The following is a 23,899-nucleotide window of genomic DNA, read 5'->3' on the forward strand; positions in this document are numbered from 1 at the left end:
TGTCTCGCTTTCTCTCTACTCCTCCCCTGCTCATACTGTCTCTCAAAAATAAACAAACATTAAAAAAAAATTTTTTTTAAGAGACAGGACAGCTTTTTAAAAAAATTTTTTAAAAATATTTATTTATGTTTGAAAGAGATAAAGAGACAGAGAATGAACAGGGGAAACACAGATTCTGACACAGAGGAGACAGATTCTGAGAGGCTCCAGGCTCTGGGCTGTCAGCACAGAGCCTGTTATGGGGCTTGAACCCATGAACCACGAGATCGTGACCTTAGCCCAAGTCAGACCCTTAACTGATTGAGCCACCCAGGTGCCCTTATAAGAGTCAGTTTTGAATAATTTGCAAATGCACTTCATGTATTACCTATGCAACTAATTTCATAAAATAAATAAAAATAAGATTAAGCTCATCATCAGTGAACACCAAAACTGAGAATTATCAAAATGTTTATTTTTCTGCTTTTTGATGATCTGGAGTGGCATATGCCTAGGAATACATGTTTTTTAAAAATGTTTTATTTATTTCTAGGAGAGAGAGAGAGAGAAAGCATGAGCAGGGGAGGGTCAGAGAGAGAGGGAATCACAGACTGAAACAGGCTCCAGGCTCTGAGCTGGCAGTCAGCACAGAGCCCGATGCGGGGCTAGAACCCACGAACCGCAAAATCATGACCTAAGGGAAAGTCGGACGCTTAACCGACTAAGCCACCCAGGCGCCCCGAGGGATATATTTTTTCTCCTATTTAGAACTCATGGTTCTTGAACTTACATCTTACTAACATCTTTATTAGTCCTAGAAAATCTGAAGCCTGAAACTGCATGTTATCCTTTCCCTTTTGCACGAATATACCTCCTTCAGAACTATTAGAAGAATGCATGACTTTTCAGTCTGTCGTTCATGCAACAACATCTTATCTACATTTGCTATTTTTATCCTCATTTGATGTTGTTTCCTCAGATCTCCCATTTCCCTAATTCTCTCTTCAGCTGTATCTAACATGCAGAAAAGAAGAGAAATAACAGGCTCTGGAACCAACTTGCTTGAGTTCAGATCATATAGGTCTGATACCAATGAGCTGTGTGACCTTGAGCAAAATGACTTCTCTATGCTTGGTTTCTTCATCTTAATTATGAGGATAATAACATATTTTCTGAGAATTGAGTTAATGCATGCAGAGTATTTAAAGCACTACCTAGTTTCATGTCTATACAGTGAACTTTTAAATTTAAGTATAATTTCTGGATGTTTCATTTGTTTTCTTTTTGTATATGCATGTTCCTTTGACCTTTAATTCCTTCTTTGATGACTATAGTCATTTTCATAGTTTAAAAAATTGTTTTTTAATTAATTGTAAATTAATTAAAATTTAATTATAAATACCTTTTCTACTTTGTCTTCAGAACACATCATTTCGATTTGCTTATGGCACTGTTGTTGATAGAATGATTTAAGTTCATTTTCTTTTAGTAACATTTCCAATTTTAGATATTCTTGTCTGATTTCTTCTCGATTCTGGAACAAGCAGTTCAGAATTTCTCGAAATCTACCAAAATTAAAACACATTACAGAATCTCACTAATTTTGTGATGTTATAATGTTTACATAAAGAAATAATTGAACAAAAGAATATATATCACTCATAGAATTAGACTAAATGACAAACAGCAAATCAGTTAGAGTGACTGTTTCCTATTAAATTACAAAATATTTGGAAAGGGATATTAACTTTATTCTTACTGTATTCTTTCTCTTTCAAGGTAGATCATGTTATCAAAAGATGTAGGTATTATAAGGCCTCTATCCATAAGTTATAGGTATATAAATCATATACTCTATTTTGTCTATGTAATCCAGCTGCTTATTAGCAAAGATAAAATATTTTGTTTGTACGAAAAGGATGATAATTTGGACCTGTACTATTCCAATTAACAAGGCCCCAGAAGCAACACATTATTGTGTGTTGTTTTGATGTTGGCTCACTGCAAGAAATAAGCAGTGGGTGGCCTGTTCATATGGTGCCTCCATGGCCCCCTAGGGAAAGTGAGATAGCCAGTTTTTAGTTTCAGAAATTGTTACAGGGAAAACACACCATACGGTTAGGTACCCCCTGCAGCCTGGCTAAGAGTCAGCTGACACTGCCAGGACCCAAAACAACCAAGTTTGAAATGTGGCAAACCTAGAAAAGCCACTCCAGTGTCTTTCCTCCAAAGGCAATGGAGATTTAGAGAATCAAAGTTGGGGAATTTGATTCACAGCACCTCCAGATACATAAAGACCTCAAGCTGAAAAACTATAAAAAGCCTAAAAGAGACCTGCAATTCTGCATGCTCCAGGGTCAGCAGAACATTAGACACAGCAATAGTCTAGTTTTATAAAAACATATTTACGTTTTTAAATCACAAATTAGGTAGGTCTGAGCTACAGTAACAATATAAATAGTCACATACAGGCAAAACTCTCAAAGAAAAATTAACTGTGAAGCCTTTAAAATAAAACTGTACAAAGTATATGCATTTAAAAATAAATGTTCCTCGGCTAGAATTCTAGATATATTTGTGAGGATCTGTGGTAAAAACATTGCCAATTTACGTCAGTAGTTCTTAATGAAACTCTACTGGGAATGGCTATAAACCACAATACATCGACTTTACTGCAGTTTTGTCAAACTGATAAATATTTCATAGGAAGTATGTACGGACATTGCAATTCCACACTGTATTATATTACAACACGCTAATGCCAGTAAATGAATTGATAAGTCATCTTTAGGTTATCCTCAAAGATAATTTCTCAGATTTTTAATAACATTTTATCCAAGGACATAGTTAAATATTGGTCAATTTTGTAATTTTGCGGTCCAGACTTATTTTAGTTGGTGGGGTCTACTGATTAGGATGGAAGAAAAGGAAATAGTATCAAAGGTTTCTAGACATCTTTAAAAAAAAAAATCAACCATTTTAAAACAGTAAGAGCTCTAAGGGATTGACTCATAACTATTTTCTAGTCATTTAAAATATTCAAGTAACTAGTAACAAAAATCTTTGCCAATATTTTAGGTGATACATTAAATGTTGCACAATTTTCGTGATACCCTCATAAATGAAGTTTTATAATTACCCTGTATAAAGAACAACTGTACTTTCTTTTTATGATTTCTCCTTGAATATTACCTTTCGAAATAGCTTTGATAGACAGTAAATACTGTATATTCTTCCTTTTATCTCAGTCAACCACATAAAAATGTTAAGTTTATTTTAAAAAAGACATTTTGCAGATTCATGGTATTAAAAAGTTCTATGAAACAGTATGATTGTAATGATATAAGTTATTTCATATACTGCTTTTAAGAGAAAGCTAATATTGAGGGAAAATGACAAAGGCTATGGTGTGTATAATCTGATTATTAAAGCTTCTTTATAAGTACAAGTAAATTATTTAACATGTTGTATAAATTAAAACTCCAGGGGCTAAAATGAACAAATCAGGAGACTATAGATGCTAGTGAGGATGTAGAGAAATGGGTACCCTCTGTCACTGCTGGTGAGAAGGCAAACTGGTGCAGCCGCTCTGGAAAACAGTGTGGAGGTTCCTAAAAAAACTAACAATAGAACTCCCCTATGACCCAGCAATAGCACTGCTAGGAATTTACCCAAGGGATACAGGAGTGCTGATGCATAGGGGCACATGTACCCCAGTGTTTATAACAGCTCTTTCAACAATAGCCAAATCATGGAAAGAGCCTAAATGTCCATCAACTGATGAATGGATCAAGAAGATGTGGTATATTTATACAATGGAATACTATATGGCAATGAGAAAGAATAAAATCTGGCCATTTGCAGCAATGTGGATGGAACTGGAGGGTATTACGCTAAGTGAAATAAGTCAGTCAGAGAAAGACAGATACCATATGTTTTCACATGGGGGAGGGGAAGGGGAAAACGAAAGTTACAGAGAGGGAAGGAGCCAAACCATAAAAGACTCTCAAATAATGAGAACTGAGGGATGATGCGGGGTGAGGTAGAGGGGAAACTCGCAGATGGGCACTGAGGAGGGCACTTGTTGGGATGAACACTGGGTGCTGTGCGGAAACCAATATGACAATAAATTATATTTAAAAAAGAAAAAAGAAAAAGTTAAAAGAAACACAACCTGCCCCCCCCCCAAAAAAAAACCTCTGAAAGCTTTTACTCTTGGTTAAATCAGGTTGAAATGTGAAAAATACTCCCTGAAATGCTTATTTCATAGTTCAGGCCATCTCCCTCCTGAATCATCTTACCAGAAGGAAAGGTTCAACCACTCAAAGTCGTTAATGCAGAAAAGTCTACTAGGTTTCAACTGATAACTAGATCTGGTTAGATAGTGTTAACAACCCCATGCAAGCAAGGAGTCCAATTTTAAGCAGCTGGTGACTTCTTTATTTTTCTTTAAATTCATTTTTAAACTTGCACCAACAAAAGAATATCTGGTTGCACATGGACCAATCCCATGTTTGACTAACAAAGGGAAATAACAACAACTAATACTATACCAGAGGTAAAAGCTTTTTTTGATAAGATACATTGCGTAACAAGCAATCACTTTTATTTCACTTACTTATTTAAAAAAAATTTCTTAATGTGTATTTCTCACAGAGCGTGAGAGGGTCAGAGAGAAAGGGAGACACAGAATCTGAAGTGAGCTCCAGCCTCTGAGCTGTCAGCACAAAGCCTGATGTGGGGCTTGAACTCACAAATAGTAAGATCAGACCTGAGCCCAAGTTGGATGCTCAACTGACTGAGCCACCAGGAGCCCCCATTTCACTTATTTTTTAAAAATCACTGTAAGATTGGTGAGATATAATAAAAAGCATCATAAATGTAACAATTTTTTCTTGACCATCGGTTGTTGGAGGAATTAACAGAAAATAACTTAAATATTTTAGAACATCTCTGGCATAAACAGAGTTCTTGTATTCTAACAATATATAGGTCAACTTTATGCTATATGAAAAATTGATTGTCAGTGAGAGAAACAGTTGTTTAATTACCTCTTGTGATATCTGTAAAACAGCATGATATGGAAGAAGAAGATTAGGATTTAAAAGTTCTTGCCTTATCTTTGAAAAAAAACAATACCCCAATTCAAATTTCAAAGGATTGTTCTAGTGATCAGAGTAAATTGATATGGGCCTAAAAATAATCAAAAACCATAAAGCCATCTACAAAGGTAAAGTACTACTGTTAGTAGTATTATTATTAGAATTATTAGCATTCTTAGCATCTGGGGTCAATTGAGTCAGAAAACATAATTTTTTTCAAATCAAGGATATTTTATGTAAACTTCAATATACAAATCCAATTTTAAAAATGGTGTTGTACCTGAAACTAGCTTGAAAGTCACTGTTGACTAGTCTTCCTTACATATAGCAAAATACTTTCTATAAACCCTAGAGTTCCAAAACAGTGTGAATAATCATTGGTTTAAGTTGTGGTTAGTTTCTCATACTAATGTAGCAGAATACTGGCTCTGGAGAAATGTCAAGTAAGTTTAACTTCAGTCAACTTCAATCAAGACTGAACAGATACCTTTATTATAAGACCTCTTAGAGCCTTTAATAAACTGATGTCTTTGTAAATCACCTAGTATCCTCAAGTAAGGCTTTATTTCCAAATTTGTTTGACCCAGGAATTTCTTACTGCCATCTTAGAACTACTCAAGATTCATAGCTTTTGAACTAGTATCCCATTGGGACAATTTGGCAAATTATCTTAACTGCTTAGTGGAGAAATACTTGTGAATACTGTATTATTAACACCTTTAAAAAAAAAAATTACCTGCTAGGAAGCTTACTGGGGACTAATCAAAGTTCTGTATTAATTTATACCACTGAGAGATGTCCCTTCAAATAATTAACCAACTAAGTGAATTTTTAGAGTTATATATAGCCAAGAAAGGATAGATAAGATTCACCTGAACTATACAAAAAATGATACTATGCCAGATGAGATCCAAAATTCCTATGTTGAAACCTAACACCCAAGGTGATGGTACTAGGAGATCAGGCCTTTGGGAGGTAATCAGATGAGGGCAGAGACCCCTGTGTATGGGATTAGTGCCCCTGTAAGAGAGGCTGTGGAGAGATCTCCCTTCAGAGTTCATGTGAGGATTCAAGGACTGAAATCTTCAGCTGGGAAGAATGCCCTCACCCAACTATGCTAGCCCCCCTAATCATGGGACTTCCAGTCTCCAGAACCGTGAGAAATAATTTTTGTTTTTTTGTTTTGTTTATAAGATGCCAGTCTGCGGTATTTTGTTACAGTAGCCTGAATGGACTAAGAGACCTGAGAAGAAAAATATGAAAACAGCTAAAAACTAATTTCATAAGTGACATAACTGACTTTATTTTCTCCATGTTATACCTAAGTCCTGGTACAATCACAACTATAATCAGAACCAAAATTATCTGATCTCCAAAGTGTGCAAATGAAGAGCAATCAGTGACTTCCTGAATTCAGTTGAGAATATATATAAAGGCATACTTACACAAAAAATGATGATAACATAAAATATCTGACTAAATTTTAAAACTGTAAAATCCTCAAAATGAGATCTTCATGTCATTTTTACCTTTCAATTTCTTTTTCCTGAGGGTTTGAAATCATTAACTTTGCTTTGTTATTTTCATCAGTAAAGGCTTTCTGTTCTTCATAGGCTTTTAGTTTTTCTTTTAGCATTAAAATCTAGTAGAGAGAAACACTAGTTAAAAATTATTTGTCTCCATTATACATAGCCACAGAAAAATCTTAGCTGTGAAAAATAACTGAACATGCCAGATTTTCAACTATAATAGGAAAAAATGTCAAATTTTTAGGCAATTAAGTTTGCAGAATCCCATAAATGAAGAACTGAGGGAGATTACCATAAAATGTAAAGAGAAGACATACCTCTTCCTTCTGCTCATTACAGATCTTTACATACCGAGTTATATGATTGTCAAGGTGAAGAACATTGCTCTTCAACTGTTAAAAGATAAAAATCATGGCTGTATATAGAGAGATAATAATAACATAGCTATATATAGATATACATACATATATAAATGTATGAGAAAACCGGCATTATATCCTCATTAATTCAGACCCATGAATTCAAAATTTGTGACAATTACAGTCATTTGACAATCATGAAACATACATCATGTTTGACTTAAATTTTTTTAAATAACCCCAAGTTAATAGAAAGAATACTGACCTAATCAATCATTATATCGTTAGAGCTATATTGGTTGCATCAATATCATGAATTATTTTAAAGGGGCTATTTACTTTTAAACTGAGGCAGATATATCTATTTTACAGATGAAGTGACCATGGCTTGGAGAGATTGCCTAATATATCCAAGGTGTTCAGGAAGAAAGGCTTGGTGCTGAGCTATGGCAGATAGCATCCTTGGCTATAACAAATATGTTAAAGCCTTGACCAATTACCCCACGGTGCCATCAAAATATGTGCCATGATGTGAAAAATGTTAGGAAGAAAGGCACTGAAGCATTCTGGCTTCTAAAAGACTATATAATGGTATCTCTTATATATGTAATCAAGATGCTTAATGGTTTGATTGTCCAAGTTAATGCTCAATTAACCAAGCCAACAAAGACATTTCTAAACCTGTTTGCTAATTCATTTGTAAAAACACAACTTTAATATTTTTTTAGAGTTATAAAAATAGTATACATCCGATGCCCTTACAACAAAGGCAGAGTAAACACACTTACAGAAGATTTAATGTCCTTTGCACGATTAGCATACTTAAGAGTGTTATATGTGTCATCGTAGAACAGAGAGGAAGGACTAACAGCAGCTATCATTATAGTTTGACAGTTTCCTCCAAGAGAATCCTTTAACAAGCGAGTGAGCTTACTATTTCTGTAAGGAATATGCTGATTCTTTCTCTGAAAGAACAAAAAAAGAATTCTTATGTCATTTTCCACATTTAAATGCAAACCTGCTATCACTTCACTAAGAATTTAAGCACTGCCCAACTTTGCACAGACTTATGATATGATTGGTAATCGAAATGATGATAATGAACCTTACGGAACTATTGAGTGAATATATAAAACAAATATCCTACTTAAGGGTTATATCCCCATGTAAATAAATATAAACATTAGCTAATAAAAAAATCAATATTGGTTCATGAGTTGTGATAAGTATATCACAGAAATGTGAGATGTTAACAACTGGGAAAACTGAATGTGGAGTATATTTAACAAAATCTTTCTATATTAGTTTAGCAACTTTTCTCTATTAAAAACAAAATGTCCATAAAAAATCATCATTCTTAAAAAATAAATTAAAATATAAAAGTAACATATGCCCTCTACAAATATAATATAGGAATAATAAGAATTTTGCATGGGCATAGAGCTATTTCTCTCATTAAATAATTAGTTAACATGGACACAAAGTAAATTAAAATTACAATTTTACAAAGACTTCATCTGAAAGGACAAGACAGTTCTAAGAGAACTTAGTATTTCTAGGTTTCCCTTACTTAAAAGATACAGTTCTGATTTTAAAGTAAAAACCAAATTTTCCAAAAAGGATACCTTCTATATAAAAATAAAACATTATAATGTTGAGCTAAAAGCAACCTTATGCTATCCAGTGTAGATCTTTCATATTACACAAGAGACAAATGGAAGCCACACAGAAAGTGAAATGGCTTGCTTCAGGTCATGTGCCTGATGATTCGGAGCTAGAAATGGACCCAAGGGGCCCCAGGTCCCAGTAGTACTGAGCTTTTCATCATAGCAGTGTTTCCCAAATAGTGTGGAATGTCCACTGTTGGTGTTAACTTGAAATGATTTTACATGTTCATCTCCATACATAACACGGACTCAGAAACGACTCAATGGGAGTCAATTATTAAAAACTGAGTCAGTATGGAAAGATAAAAATGCTATAAATGGCTTAAGTTTAGAAAACTAGTCTCTTTATCATGCTGTTTACATGTTTGAAATTTTAACTTAGAATATAAAAGACATATTACCTTTGTAATCTTCACTTGATTTCAGAACGTGTCTTAATTTAAAAGACTTCTCAAATCATTTTAATTTTATTAAATCAAAATACAACATTTTCCTAGCATTCATTGACCTGTGTTTTCCTAGTGACAGTAATTTCCTAAATCTTGAACCTGGCTTGAACTAGAATCAATTAAAAATAAATAAATAAAAGGAAGCTATTTTTACCAATACAGAAGTGTTAAATATGCTGTATTCTAGTAAGCACTCTAGCATATAGTAGAGCTAAAATATTTTTAAATGCCTCAAAGGCATCTAATACACATTACCTTATTAGGTGATTTGATTATACTTTATATCTTAATCCCTTCTTCCTAAGAAAAATTAAAACTCTAATATTTAAACCAATCTCATAGTATATAAAATACAAACCAGAACAAAATTTAGTTTTTCTAAAATTTTTTTATTCTTCCCAATTAAATTATTATGCTTGCTGTGTAGTGATCACTAAATGGTCATTTTATTTTATTTATTTTTTTAAATGTTTATTTAAAAGAGTGAAAGGTCGTATAAGCAGGGAAGGGGTGGAGAGGGAGAGAATTCCAAGCAGACTCCACACCATCAGCACAGAGCCTGACACAGGCTTTGATCTTACAACCCATGAGACTATGACCTGAATCAAAATCAAGAATCAGAAACTCTACCAAATGAGCCACCCAGGTGCCCTGAAATGGTCATTTTAATAATCAGGTATAAAATAAGTGATGAGAAAGTATGATAAAATATTGACTGTCAATATGATAGTCAATTGTTTTCTTTCAACAAATTCTGGTTCTGAAACTAGAAATTAAAACAAAACCAAACAAAAATAGCTTTATTTGATATAGCAGGCCCTCTACGATCTTTGCTCTATATACAAATTTTACTGATATACACTGGACATTTGATTTATAACAGACCTTTAAAACAAAATTATTTTAAGTAATAACTGTTTCTAGGAGTTCTACAAAAATTTTTAAGTAATAACCCTTCCTAGGAGTTACACATATTTCAAAATATTTAAATAAGTAAACATACAGCACCTACCTTTGAATCTGCTAAGGCATTGATAACATTCCCAAGGGCTAAGAGTGATCGATTAATATTTGTGCCTTCTATAAATCGGGTCCCCTTAGCACTGGTAGTACTTGCTCTCTCAGACCCTGCCAGATCAATGAGTGACATCTTGGCAATTCGTACATTTTGACTGATACTTGCTGTTCTGTCTTGTTGTCGCAAATAAATCTTTTTGAAATTACAGGAGAACAGGAAAAATGAGGATAAGATTTAACAAAATTCAAAGAGAAACGTGCACTTTATTTTTAAAATAGCATGAAATCAAAATTATTTTCATTTCAAAAACATTCTGAAGAAAGTATAATATTGTGACTGGGTGATAAGTAAGAATACCAGAATTATGAAGTTGAAAAAACCTCAAAAGTGAGAACATTTCCCATATGTGTACCGGAGGGCAAATGACTCCTGGCATGACAGAAGCTCAAAACAACTACCATTTGTGTTCTGGTAACCCTTGAACCAGAACATAGAATTACCAGTGGTGGAGGTAGGGCACAGGTACTCTAGAAATAATATTCTTAACAGAAAACCAAAGGCAGTGATCAGAATGCTTTGCCTTTGTCCAGGGATTGTTCCTAAAGGAAAGGTGAATCTGAATGTCAGCTCAAATTGGAGAGTAAATGTATTCTAATTCCCCAAATTGCATGTTGTTATAATTAAGAAAATATCCCATATTAAAAAAATAGTAGAATATATTTGTCATGTTCAGCTCATTAGAGTAAAGCATCATTTAGGCTACTTTATGGTTTAACTAAAATAAGCAAAGTGGCAAACTTAAAAGAGATGAAGATTAGCTATTATTCCATTATAAAACTCTGTTAATATTCTTATAAAGCAGGGTCTAAGACATTTTAGGGAAATTTCAGTGTCATGGATAAACATTTCTCTCATGACCACTGATAAATGAAGATTAATAAAATTTTATGGACTAAGGACTTTCTGAATGACTTGACTGCCTCAGGTAGGAATTCTTCCAACTATGTCAATTTCTTTTATAAGATGGGCTCTAATAGCATAATCCAGAATGAAGCTATAAAATAATTTGTATTTAAAAAAATTTTTTTTAATGTTTTATTTATTTCTGAGAGAGAGAGAGAGAGAAAGAGAGAGACAGACAGCATGAGCAGGGGAGGGTCAGAGAGAGAGGGAAACATAGAATCTGAAACAGGCTCCAGACTCTGAGCTAGCTGTCAGCACAGAGCCCCACGCGGGGCTCGAACCCACGAACTGTGAGATCGTGACCTGAGCTGAAGTCGGACGCTCAACCAGCTGAGCCACCCAGGCGCCCCTAAAATAATTTGTATTTTAACAGGACCAGAAGCTACAAAAAATGATAGCTACTAACCTATGCTTTAACTCTTCCTAGAATTGTATTCCTAAAAAGAACTGTATTGATGCAATAAATGTCCTCAAGGAATGCAACTACTCAAACGGTCTCTATGGTGAAACGTTTAAAAAATGTGAATCAGTCTCTCCCCAATTTATTGGTTCTGTAAATCTAGATCTATAAAGAGAAAGTTTGCTCTGAATATAAGTTTATCTTTAGAAAAGATTAAATATTTTCACTAACTTAAAAAAAAGAAAAGCAAAAAACTCAAGGAAAAAACCCTCTAACACTACTACCTTACTCTCCTGTTATCTTCACACATGTAAAACTTTATACTTCTGATTTACATCATCTCAATTCTGAATATTCTTTTTTTTTTATGTTTTTATTTATTTCTAGGAGAGAGAGAGAGAGACAGCGTGAGCAGGGGAGGGTCAGAGAGAGAGGGAGTCACAGACTGAAACAGGCTCCAGGCTCTGAGCTGGCAGTCAGCACAGAGCCTGACGCGGGGCTCGAACCCATGAACCGCAAGATCATGACCTAAGCGAAAGTCGGACGCTTAACCGACTAAGCCACCCAGGTGCCCCTCAATTCTGAATATTCTTGATAAAATCTTTTCAAAGCTGTAGAGTTAAGGAAATGCTGAGTAAGGAGTCCACAAATGAAGGGATTTTCTTTGTATACGTGAAAATTACCACACGAATTTGGGTTTGTTTATTTTAAACTCAATTTTAAGAGCAATAGTTTAATGGCCTATTACCTGGAAAACAGCATGAGAACGAGAAGATGTGGCATTCATATCAGTGGGATGCTGTGTCCTGTTTTTGTTTCCATTATCCAACAACTGTAAAATTTCCTCTGAGGATTTGGGCTAGAGAAGTTTAAGTAAAAGAAAAATATACAAATTAGCCATCTATCTTTAAAATTTTTAATAAACTTTCAACAAGAAAAAAGACTTTTAAAGATAAAAGGTAAAAAATGCTTTTTAAAAATTGAATCTCTGTATATTCCCTGTATAGTAAGGAGTAAGTAATATGTGGGCTCAGGGTGGACACACCCCTTCCCTCCAGGGAATTAAAATCTATGTATAACTTATGATTTCCCCAAAGCTTTACTAATAATAATGTACTGTTGCCTTGAAGCCTTTCTGATAAAACAGGTGATTAATACATATTTTGCATATTACATGTATTCTGCACTGTATTCTTACCATAAATGAAAAAAAGGAAATGTTATTAAGAGAATCATAAGGAAGAAAAAATACATTTGCAGTACTGTTCTGTATTTATAAGAAAAAAATCTGCATATAAGAGGACACGTTCAGTTCAAATCTATGTTGTTCAAGGGTCAACTATATTTTGGTGTTATATGAGAAATAAAAGATAAAATCTTGCCTCTCTGTAGAGATAAAATATAAATGTATTAGGCAGAACACATGGTATTAAATTTTCAAATAGATTTTTAAAAGAAAAGTTCATTCAATTCTTTCAAAGGGAAACAATAATACTAAAGATATATGCAGATTATTTTAACTCTTCACTTCATAATTTTTCTTCTTTCTTGAACACAATGGAAAAAAAAGTAAATGGTTAAATAACCACACTTACTATTAGCATAAGGAAAAATAAATTTATAAGCATACCTGATGTAAAGTCAACCCCTGAACAACTACCCCTTTTTGGGCATCTTCTCGAACAGCAAGAGGCCCTGAATTTACTAAGAGGTCACGAATCTGTTCATTATATACCTTAAAAGGGAAAAAAAACAACCCAAAAACAACTGCTTTAGCATGGATGCTGAAATAATAGTGATAACATCACACGTTACTGATTTAAGGTTGCATTAGAATTACATCTTAAAGGTAAGTGGAACTGATTTTCATTCATCTCACCCCTTTTACCTCTTGTTGCCATTAATTTTCTATCATCTGATCTGAGAAAACAGAGGAGTTTTATTACCTAGGTTTGCAACTGATATTTAAAGGTGGAGTCATTATATCCTCACTCCATAATTCCTAACTTGATGACTACAGTGAAACGAAAAAGATAGCTGGATTGTGCCTTTACCTATTTTCTGGAAATATATGGGACATAAGGTTTGGGGGGATTCTATTGTTATATGAAGGTGCCATGGTTCTTACGAAAGATATTTGTTATTTCAAGATTCTCCAACAGTCAAAACTTTTTAAATTTTAGAACTTAAAGAAAACCTATACTTAGGGATTGATAGCACATATTTCATTTATCCTTTAACTGCATTGTTTAATATGCAATTCTTAATAATAAGTTTCATAATAGGACTCCCTCACAACCTTCATTTGAATGATGAGGGGAACTGAGGCCCTAGGAGGTTAAGTGACTTGTCCATGGCCACATATGGAATAGCAGAGTAGTGAGTGATTGGAGCCCAGATATCCTCAGTCTACTGCATGGCACTGAGTACCATTTTGTCTCTGGCAATTTTCTTTTTTTTTTAGTAATTTTTGTAAGCAATGCATATAAATGGTACTACTGATTTTCTCAAATATCAAATATTGATTTTATCAAAGGAACTGAATTTTCGACGTGTAAACCAAATGACAACTACAACTAGTGATAAGACTTAAAAACATGCACAGAACTAAGGCTTTAAGAATTATTTAGTTTAAGTTATTTCCATGTTCTAATAAATAGCCCATAGTGATACTTCATTTCTGGTAGGATTTTCTATAATGAATATTAACCATTTTTAAATGTAATAAGTTCTTAAGGTAGTAAAATATAAAGAGATAATTTTTTTTGGTTGTTATTTTTCTGAGAAGCAGCAGTCACTTTTCAAATACTTCCCTTTAACCCATTTCAATCACACAAAATACACAACTAAAACAACCATTCTCAAGCCAGTCTATGCATCAAAATCACCTGGGAGCTTTTAAAAAACATAAGATGCCTCAGCCACAATCCAGACCTATTAAATTAAAATCCAGGGGGTGATGCCTACGTATGTCTATTTTTAAAAAGCTCCATAGACAACTCCAATGCAGAGCCGAGTGAAAAACCACTAGATTAAACATTACCCTCCTTCCCATTAATAAAATGAAGACAGATTAAAAGAAAGAAAAAACAATTAAAAACATTATAAAAATAACCAAACTTTAGAATTCTCCCAGTTATAAAAGGATCTAAGGAAGAAATAATGAATACTGCCATGCTCTTTCCCCAATTCAGTTCAAAGCAATTTTTTCAGTACTTATTTATAGAAAATGAGTTTTATTTCTCTTTTATTTCTAAGTTCTATAGATCAGAAAATTTTCAGCAACCTGCATATCTTAATCAATTTTTGAAACGTGAAGAAACTTTCTCAGTAGGAACCAAACTACAAGGTGTTAATAAGAGAGCTGTGACTATTAGAAATGTTTTCTCTGATACTGCAAATGAACAGGCAGTAAAATCATGGATTTATTTCTGCACTGGTATCTGAAATATTATCTGAACACAAAGTTAAGAGTGCTTACCACCTAGTTATTATTTGTTGAATATAAGCTATTACTAAGAAGGCAGAAGAATGATGGGGTTATGTCAAAAGGACACAAAAGAAGCATGAAGGAGACTTGACTTGTCAAATCCAGCATAATTTGAGCTTTATAAATAAATAATTATGGAAAAGGATTATAAGCTATTAAATAATGTTAAGACTCCATGAGTCCATGCTGATATAATAAAGGAAAGGAAAAGCTCTTCTGTTTAGGAGAAAGTAAGGAATGAATGCAGATGAAATTATGGAATTTAAGCATCACTATCATCTACCATCATAATAACTGATTCAAGCATGAATTATCAGTGGATGCCAAGAGTAATAGATGCAAGTTTGAGGAGTAAGAGGAGAAAGGGTAAGGAAGTATCTTAATAGTGCAGTAACTTTGCTGACACCAACATAAGGAAATGGATGAAAAGTTAACCAAACGAGTAATGGGACTGACTAACTAACCACCTAAGCCTCTTGATATGATACCATGAGAAGAACTCAACATCACTTCTATGGTGTTCTTGCCAGTGTACAACCTGAATCTAACTGTTGACTAACCCAAAGTAGAGGTTTTATGACAGTGACACAAAACACAGAGGAAAAAAAATCCAAATTAAGACTAAAGAGATATGAGAATTTCATGAAATTTATGATCTTAGATTGTCTTTTTCAAAAAGGGCAACATCAGAATAATTGGCAAAATCTCATTAAGATTTATAGATTAGGTACTGGTGTTCTATCACTGTTAATTTCCTGATTTTGAGAACTTTTGTAACTTAAGCAGATTAGAAAAAAGAGAAAGACACACACATACCAAGGGAAAAACCAAAGTCAGTAAAATATTAACATATGAGAGATCTAGGTGAAGAGTATCTGGAAGTTTTTGTGCTAATCTTGCTAGTCAGAAATTAGGCTAAAATAACATACTCAGCAGAAAAAGATAAAGATGCATAACAAATACTTAAGAGCAGGAATTTCAATGATTTTATATATTCATTAGAAAATTCCTACATGATAGAATAGTTTGAATGGGCCGTGAAACCTTTTAAATATTTAATACCATTGACTCATCTAAAGAATGATATTGTAAACTCACCTCCAGATAAGAAACTGCAGTACTACATACTTTCTCTTCTTTAATCTCCTCCATGGATTTGTAAAGGTCTAACATCGTTAGATACATCACTCCAGGTTCAGCAGCTGATCCTAGCATCGTGTGGGTCTTCCCAGCTCCAGTGGCACCATATGCAAGTACTGAGTTTTTATAAAAGGGGATCAAAGCTCTTCATTATGCATACAACACTACTATATCCACTCTCCTGTGGGGAGTTCAATCTGTATATCCTGAATATAACTTTAAACTCAATAGATCTAAAATTAACTTCTAGTCTTATCCTAAAACCTGGGAATTTAAACGCAAATCTACTCTTAGCTCCTATATTCTTTATTCTGGTTAATGGTACCATCCACCCCCTCATGTTCCCTTTCTTCTACAGCACTCTTACAATTTTTAATCAGTTACCAGCATTCCTACCTAGTCTCAATCTTCTTTAATCCATCTCTTAGAATTTTGTACAGTTATTTTTATGAGAACAAAATTGAATATGTTAAATTAATTGTTCCATGGTCATATATGAGAAAACTGAAATTCCTTACCTTGGAATATTGTTAGGCCCTCTCTCTATCCTATTTCTTTCTTGGTGTGGTCTAAGTATACTAGATCGTGTGACATTCTCTGCATGTATACTCCACTGCCTTTCCACTGAAGAGTTCCTCTACTTAATCCAGCTGGAACACTTACGCCTGTTCTAAATATTCAGCACAAATGTCACTTTTCCATGTCACAGGCAGAAGTGTCTGCTCCCTCATTTGAACCCTCAGTATATGCTGTACCTTTTTCTATTCTAACCTGTATCACTCTGTATTTCCAACTGTGAGCTCTAAGGCTGAAACTGTGTATATCCTTCACAACTAGTGAATCAGCTGAAACAAAGCAGATATCCACTTCAAATTTGCTGAATAAATGAATTTCAATAGAAGCCATTTATAAAATTCCTTTTTAAAATTTGTTTTAGGCAGATTACTTTGTTTTCACAATTCTCTCTCACATCACATAAAAGTGATGTGTTTAAAGAACAAAAAACATAAAGCTACTCTGAATTAATTACATATGGCAAATACTTGACGTAATGATCAATTAAGACAATTAAATACTCATATTATTACCGGTAAGAATGTTTTTATAAGTTAAATCTCTGCTAAACCAAATATTAACAAACTACTAAAATACTTATTAGTAGAATTAATTGAACAGATACATGTTTCATTTCATTCCATTTAATGTAAGCTAGTGGTAAATCAAGAAGTCTTAAGATAGCTGGATCATAATATAAAATAAAGTCGAGAAGAAAACAAAGATTCACTATTTGCTTGGTAGAGATTTTTTCATTTGGAGTCAAGAAAAATTTTAAAAATCTCTGGAGACAATATGGAGTTTCATGAATGAGGAAAAGAATATACACTTAAAAATGAGAATCACAGCAGTTCTAATCAATAAACCACATTCTATTCTTGTTTGACCAAGAGGATTAAGTCTTCTGTAATAAAACTGAATGAGTTGGAGACAGTGAAATGTTACAGTTTTGGGGTATCTTAAGGAAAATGTCAAAAATGGTGGTGATTACAAAAATAAGATACAAATAATAGTATTAAGTGCCTTGTAAACATTGAATTTACTGGCCTTTTCGATCTCACTCTAGGAAATGAACATGGCTGTTATGAAAGGCAAATTATAGATCTATCCAGAGCACAAGAGATGCTTTGGGCTGAAGATCTGTTGAAATAGCACATGGCACTCAATTAACATGGCCTTTTCACATTTTTATTTCGAGGTACTATAAATGAAATATCCAACTGTTCCCCAGGAATAGATTGTTGTATAGGTAAGCAGAGAGAATACTAATGAATACAAATTGTGAGAAATCTGGCATCAATTACAAGACACGTGGTTTAATAACACAGGAAACTGAGAAGATGACTGCCTAAAGGGACCATAGCAAGGCTCTGGAAGAGAAAGTTTCACAAATGATATCTTAAATATGATAACTGAATTTCAAAGAAAGTCTACATTTATGATAAATCCTATTGAACTTAATAATTTTTTTAGCAAAAAGCACTTTAAAATTGATTATATTTAGAAGAATGGGCCAAGTAGATGTCCATTCTAATGTAAAACTGAAACCAGGTGGAAAAAGTAAACTATAACTGAAACAATTACCTGTGCAATTATAGCCATTCAAAAAACTACGAAGAATTGGCTTAGTAGTGTGTTCAAAAACTTCCAATTGAGTTGAAGTTTCATCAAAAACAGCATCAAATACAAATTTGAGATCCTTATTTTGTCTCTTTGTAATATCTCGATTTCCAGTTTTCTTTCCATGGAAAAAACTGATTTCTTCTTGTTTGGGATCAAAAACTAGGATATGCTTATCCACAACATGGACCACATTATGGAATCCAGCTGCCTTTTCTTTTGTGTTTTCAGGACGCACACGAACAACTACTTTCATGTGGTGACACAAGTCTTCCTGGGTGACAGACATTGTTGACTATCTTGCTTCCTCTGTTTATATGAAAACCAGAATAGTTCTCTGTAATTAAAAAGGAAAACAAAGTATTAATACTAGCTCCATTGTATATAATATGACTAGAATGTATTCTTAGTGAATCTGGTATTCACTAAGAAAAGTTGTTAATTCTATCCTCTTCACCCTAAATATTACTGGAAATATATACATTTTAAAAACGTAATATATATTTCACTCCTGGGTTCAATGCCTTCCAGTGGTTTTATTTTATTCAGAGTACATGTTTAAGTTCTCTAAATGGTCTCCATTTTCCCGTTTTATTGATCTTCTTTTTCCTCCCTCCATTTCAGCTAACACACCAAGCACCCCAATAAGATCTTTCTACCAACTATTCTATTACAATTATCTGCATGCCTAACACCCTCACTTCTTTTCAAGTTCTTGCTCAAATGTTACCCTACTCACTACTCTTATTAAAATTGCCAACTGAATTCCAAATTACCCTTCTACTGCTCTGTTTTTCCCCCCAAACACTTACCATCTCCAAATAGTATTTACTTTTTACTTATTTATTGTATTTGTTATTTTCTAACTTCCAGGTAAACCATGCACTCTTTAAGGGCATGCATTTATTTTAATGTTTTGATTACCGATATGTTCCAAGAGCCTAAAACGGTGCCTTGCACATGACAGACTGTATAAATATTTGATGAAAAAAGAAATTAGAAAATCTAAAATGTTTTTAATTTTTTTTCTTAGTTTTAACTTTTAGATTCTAGATTTTCTGGATAACTGAGGTTTCCAAATTATTGATCTATGTTAGTTTATCTTTATTTTTACTTTTTATTTTTATGTGAGACAAGAGAGTCAGGCCATACATTTTTTTGAAATTTATTTATTTTGAGAGAGAGAAGGAGTGCACATGCAAGCCGGTAAGTGGGGAAGGGGCAGAGAGAGAGGGAGAGAGAATCCCAAGCAGGTTCCACACTCAGTGCAGAGTTTATGAACCATGAGATCAGGACCTGAGCTGAGATCAAGAGTGGGATGTTTAACCAACTGAGCCACCCAGGCGCCCTAACCAGACAATTTTTAAACCTACCATCACTGAAGTACCCTAAACTTATAGTATTACAGAGCAGATTGGGATCTCTGAACACACCATCATGTATATGCCATCTTTATCACCTTAGTTACCTGGGCTAACTAATTGAGGCATCCTTGGAACTATTTTTAAACCCATGGGTTTGTGAGATTACAGGTAGAGATGAGCCTGGATGTATTAATTTCCACTGCCAAGAGGCTTGCAGCCAAGATCACTCGTACTAAAAATAGTAAATAGTTAAGGCCCTCCCTTCATTACCTTGATGATTCTTAGAGATCTTTTCCTGTCCATTCCCATAAGCCAACTAAAATAGTGCTGAAGCTCTTGTGAAAATCAAAGCTTGGTTTCTGGGTAGCCTAGCTGTGGTTGTATGCGGTTTAACTACAGTGTTTCAGTCTAAGTCTAAGGCCAGGGTTTGACTTATACTTCAGATAAAGAGATCTATCAGGGTTTTGTGTGTGTGTCATTTAATATTTTGTTTTGTGATATAATCCATGCACTCTCACTACTGTGTAGATAACACATTATAGGAATAGAGAGTAGTTAGCACATTGAAGTAATATAAATAGGAGATGATGCTGTCAACTCAGAAGAGGGTAGTGGTCATATTCTGGATGTATTCTGAAGGTAAAGACAATAGCTTTTCTTGATAGATGTGCAGTATGAGAGAAAGATAGGACTTAAGAATGACTCCAAGGTTCTTGGCCTGAGTGTTGGAAGATATAGAAATCTAGAAATGTCAAGGCGGATAGAACCCAATTTAAAAAAGTAAACTTTGTCCTCAGAGTCTTAATACCATTTGAAGCTTTTAAACGTTTTTAGAGCTTCAAATGACACTAAGATTTTGGGAATCTTTAATCAAGGACAGGATAATCAACCATGTTAAATACTGGTAATATGTGAAGTGCACACTGAGAAGTAACCATAAGATTTAGTAAAATGGAAGCCAACTGAAAGAAAAGTTCTGGGGGAAGAGGGGACAAAAACCTAATAAGATTCAGTGAACACAGTAATACCACTGTAAAAGTGAGCCAAGAAATGGTGTTGGTGGAGGGGGAAGGTTATAAGAAAATATTTTGTTATTTTAAAATGGGATAAGTAACAACAATGATAAAGCCATATACTTTTGGGAAGAATTCAAAGAAGGCCAAAGTAATCTAAAAGCAGGAGACACAGGACACAGTTCTCCCTTTTTAGGTCTCTATCCTTCCCCAAAAATAGAATGCTGAAGAGGGAAGGATGGTCATTTGGATTCTAACAGTCAGGTTCCAGAAGAATTACTTTCTGTCTAGCCAAGTCCCACAACGGCTTACCTGTGTGACCTTGGACAAGTTACTTAACCTCAGTGAGTCTCAGGTTTCCCATTTGTATAAAAGAAATAATACCTCATAGCATTGTTGTGAAGGCTAAAAATTATAACAAGTATTAAGTGTATTAAGGCATTCAATAAATGTCAGTTCTCTTCCCTATCTACCCTCATTCCTGTCTCTTATTGCCAAAGGTCCTGGTTCATCTTTTTAATGTTTCCCAATGGGCTTATGATGACCCTTTGGATAGGACAATCCTTCCTTGTTTGGAACTGTTCCATGTATTAGAGAATGTTTAACATTTCCGACTTCTATTATAAGCTAGTAGCATCCCATATTTCTTGTGATAGTAAAAACTGACCTTAAGCACAATCTTTCATGTAATGGCATTGTATTTATGGAATACTTTCTACTGAGCATCTAGTATACAAATAGAAACTGTTAAGCAATTTACATGCTTCTCATTTAATCCCCAAACAATCTTATGATATAGATATTATTATTGTGTTTTATAGAGGGAAAATATAATATAGAGAAATTAAGTTAACTAGCTCAAAGGATTGGAAGTACAAGACATGGGATTTGAACTCAGACTAACTGGATATGAAGCCAAATCACTTAAATCACTACTCTCTCAGATGTAAATATTTAATCTCTAGAAATTTTCTCATTGAAGGTAATAATATATATTTGCCTGTGTTTGATAGAAACACAGATAGAAACCTCAGGGCCTACCATAGGAGCTTGTGAATGAATACTGAAATGAAACCAAAAGAGTGTATGACTTCTTTCTGCTTGTGGAATATCTAACAGTATCTATTCTCAGCAAATATACTACTGAGAACTTTTAAATTAGGTCAATAAAGTGATACTATTAATGAACAATGATTATCATTTGAGCATGTTATGGCCAGACATTATGGTAAACATTTAACATTTATCATCTTATTCAATCCTTTTTTATTTTTAATATTTTTTGTTTTATTTTTGAGACAGAGAGAAACAGAGAATGAGTGGGGAAGAGGTAGAGAGAGAGGAGACACAGAATCTGAAGCAGGATCCAGGCTCTGAGCTGTCAGCACAGAGCCCGATGCAGGAGATCATGACTGGAGCCGAAGTCGGACGCTTAACCGACCAAGCCACCCAGGCGCCGCCATCATATTCAATCCTTAAAATAATCATATAAAGCACGCTCTACATAGTCTCCATTGTATAAAAACAGAGGCTTAAATTTAGATAAGTAATTTTCTTTTTTTACATAAGAATGTACACTCATGTCTAAATCCAAAGCCCATGTCCCTAACAATTACACTCTACTGGAATAACAACAGAAGATTCTCAAACAAATTACAGAAATGTTGCACAAATTATGTTGAATGTGGAGTTATACAGTTATATATTATTTCTTGTATTCAAACTCAAATCTGAATTAGATTTAGGTTCAACAAATAATTTTTAGGAGCAGGAACTATCCTCCACAGTATCATTTATAGTCTCTGTAGGTTACACCTCTTTGGAAATAACTTTAGTGTTAGAGCCAGTGCTTCTACTAACTTAAAAACTTCAGGGAAGAAGAAAAATTTCAAACGGAGTGAAGAGTGGCACTAACATCTGGGCTATTTTTTTCTTCTAGATTTCATAGAATCAATACCATAAAAGTGATTTTATCGTATACTTTAATTGATTCAGGGTATCAATGCACTTTGACCCAGATGCACTTCTTTAAAGTGCATCTTTATTTATTTTTGAGAGACAGAGCATGAGAGGGGGAGGGGCAGAGAGAGAGGGAGACACAGAATCTGAATGAAGCAGGCTCCAGGCTCTGAGCTATCAGCACAGAGCCCAACGCCAGGCTTGAACTCACAAACCACAAGATCATGACCTCAGCTGAGGTGGGACGCTCAACCGACTGAGCCACCCAGGCACCCCCAGATACACTTTTAAAGTGAAAATTTTATGTACTTCTAAATACTTGTTCAGTAATAGACAAGATTAATTACTACCATTAAAGGCAGATCTTTACTGAAAAAGACAAATGTTACAAAGTAACAGAAAACTATTAACAAGCACTATCTAGTCTTTGGATCTTACACTCTCTAGAATCAAGTTCCTAGGGGGGCTGAATGTAGTGGAATACTACTACTACCAACTAAAACCTGTAGAATGCTTAACACAGTCTACTGCATAGTTAGTAGCAAATAACTTAAACTATATTTTATACAAAATTATTCAATTCTGGACAAATAGCCTCTTTTCATAAACAGCAGTTAGCCTTGATTGTCTCTGTAACTGAATGCCTAGTGAGCTCCTAAAAGGGTCTTTCAGAAACTAAGAAGAGGGTAGGAGTTCTTCTCATTCATTTGCAAAGCACTTTGCCAATTGGTATCGCTTCCGTACCTCATCTGATTTTTGGCAATCCCGTTAGGCTGTGACGGCAGGTTTTATCTTGATGCTACAGCTGGGACTCAGAGGAGGTTCCCGACTGACCTCTGCCAGGTTAACAACAGGACCTTATAGGACAAAAAGTTTTTAAGTTGGAAAACCAAAATTCCTTAATACATAGTTAAGCTCAGAGTCGCATTTACAACTGTTTCCGAAACATAACATTTTGAATTTGGAGTCCGGAACGAACTTTACACTAAGGTGCAGGGCAATTAAAGTGCTCTGCCAGTCTGGGGAAAGAGCCAGGATGCCCTTTAAAACTTCCGACTTCCTCAGAATTTAAGGCAGGAGATTTCTGCCCTTCCTGCTGAGCAGTCAAGGGCTCCCGATCAAGTGGAAAACTGCTCTAGCGGGGTCTCGAGTTCCTCTTCCTTTCACTTTCTTCCCAGGGACACTAACTACCCCACCCCTTACCCCCCACCCCCACTCAATCCTTCGGCGTTTGTCAACCAGCCTGTCCCGTCTTCTACTCCTCAGGGGCCGCAAGAGCCTTCCGCTTCCAG

At 34.4% G+C, this 23,899-nt stretch overlaps 1 protein-coding gene across 2 annotated transcripts in view; it reads right to left on the bottom strand.

The window, feature by feature from the left end:
- The window catches only part of KIF18A (kinesin family member 18A), a 73,874-nt gene that overhangs the window by 49,827 nt on the left and 148 nt on the right, over positions 1–23,899 (bottom strand). Inside the window, exons 2-11 of one of the 2 annotated variants that reach the window (XM_077761435.1) lie at positions 23,352–23,464; positions 18,236–18,608; positions 16,055–16,212; positions 13,097–13,201; positions 12,215–12,325; positions 10,098–10,295; positions 7,758–7,934; positions 6,928–7,002; positions 6,611–6,723; positions 1,382–1,544 (exon numbers count right to left, since the gene is read on the bottom strand). In XM_077761435.1, coding sequence (XP_077617561.1) covers positions 1,382–1,544; positions 6,611–6,723; positions 6,928–7,002; positions 7,758–7,934; positions 10,098–10,295; positions 12,215–12,325; positions 13,097–13,201; positions 16,055–16,212; positions 18,236–18,560 — 1,425 coding nt within the window. In that variant the 5' untranslated portion in view covers positions 18,561–18,608; positions 23,352–23,464. The remainder of the gene's footprint in view (positions 1–1,381; positions 1,545–6,610; positions 6,724–6,927; positions 7,003–7,757; positions 7,935–10,097; positions 10,296–12,214; positions 12,326–13,096; positions 13,202–16,054; positions 16,213–18,235; positions 18,609–23,351; positions 23,465–23,899) is intronic. The other variant, XM_077761436.1, reaches the window with a different exon arrangement.

The sequence above is a fragment of the Crocuta crocuta genome, unplaced genomic scaffold (genome assembly GCF_008692635.1).
Source record: "Crocuta crocuta isolate KB4526 unplaced genomic scaffold, BGI_CrCroc_1.0 scaffold884, whole genome shotgun sequence".
In the NCBI taxonomy this organism is placed as follows: Eukaryota; Metazoa; Chordata; class Mammalia; order Carnivora; family Hyaenidae; genus Crocuta; species Crocuta crocuta.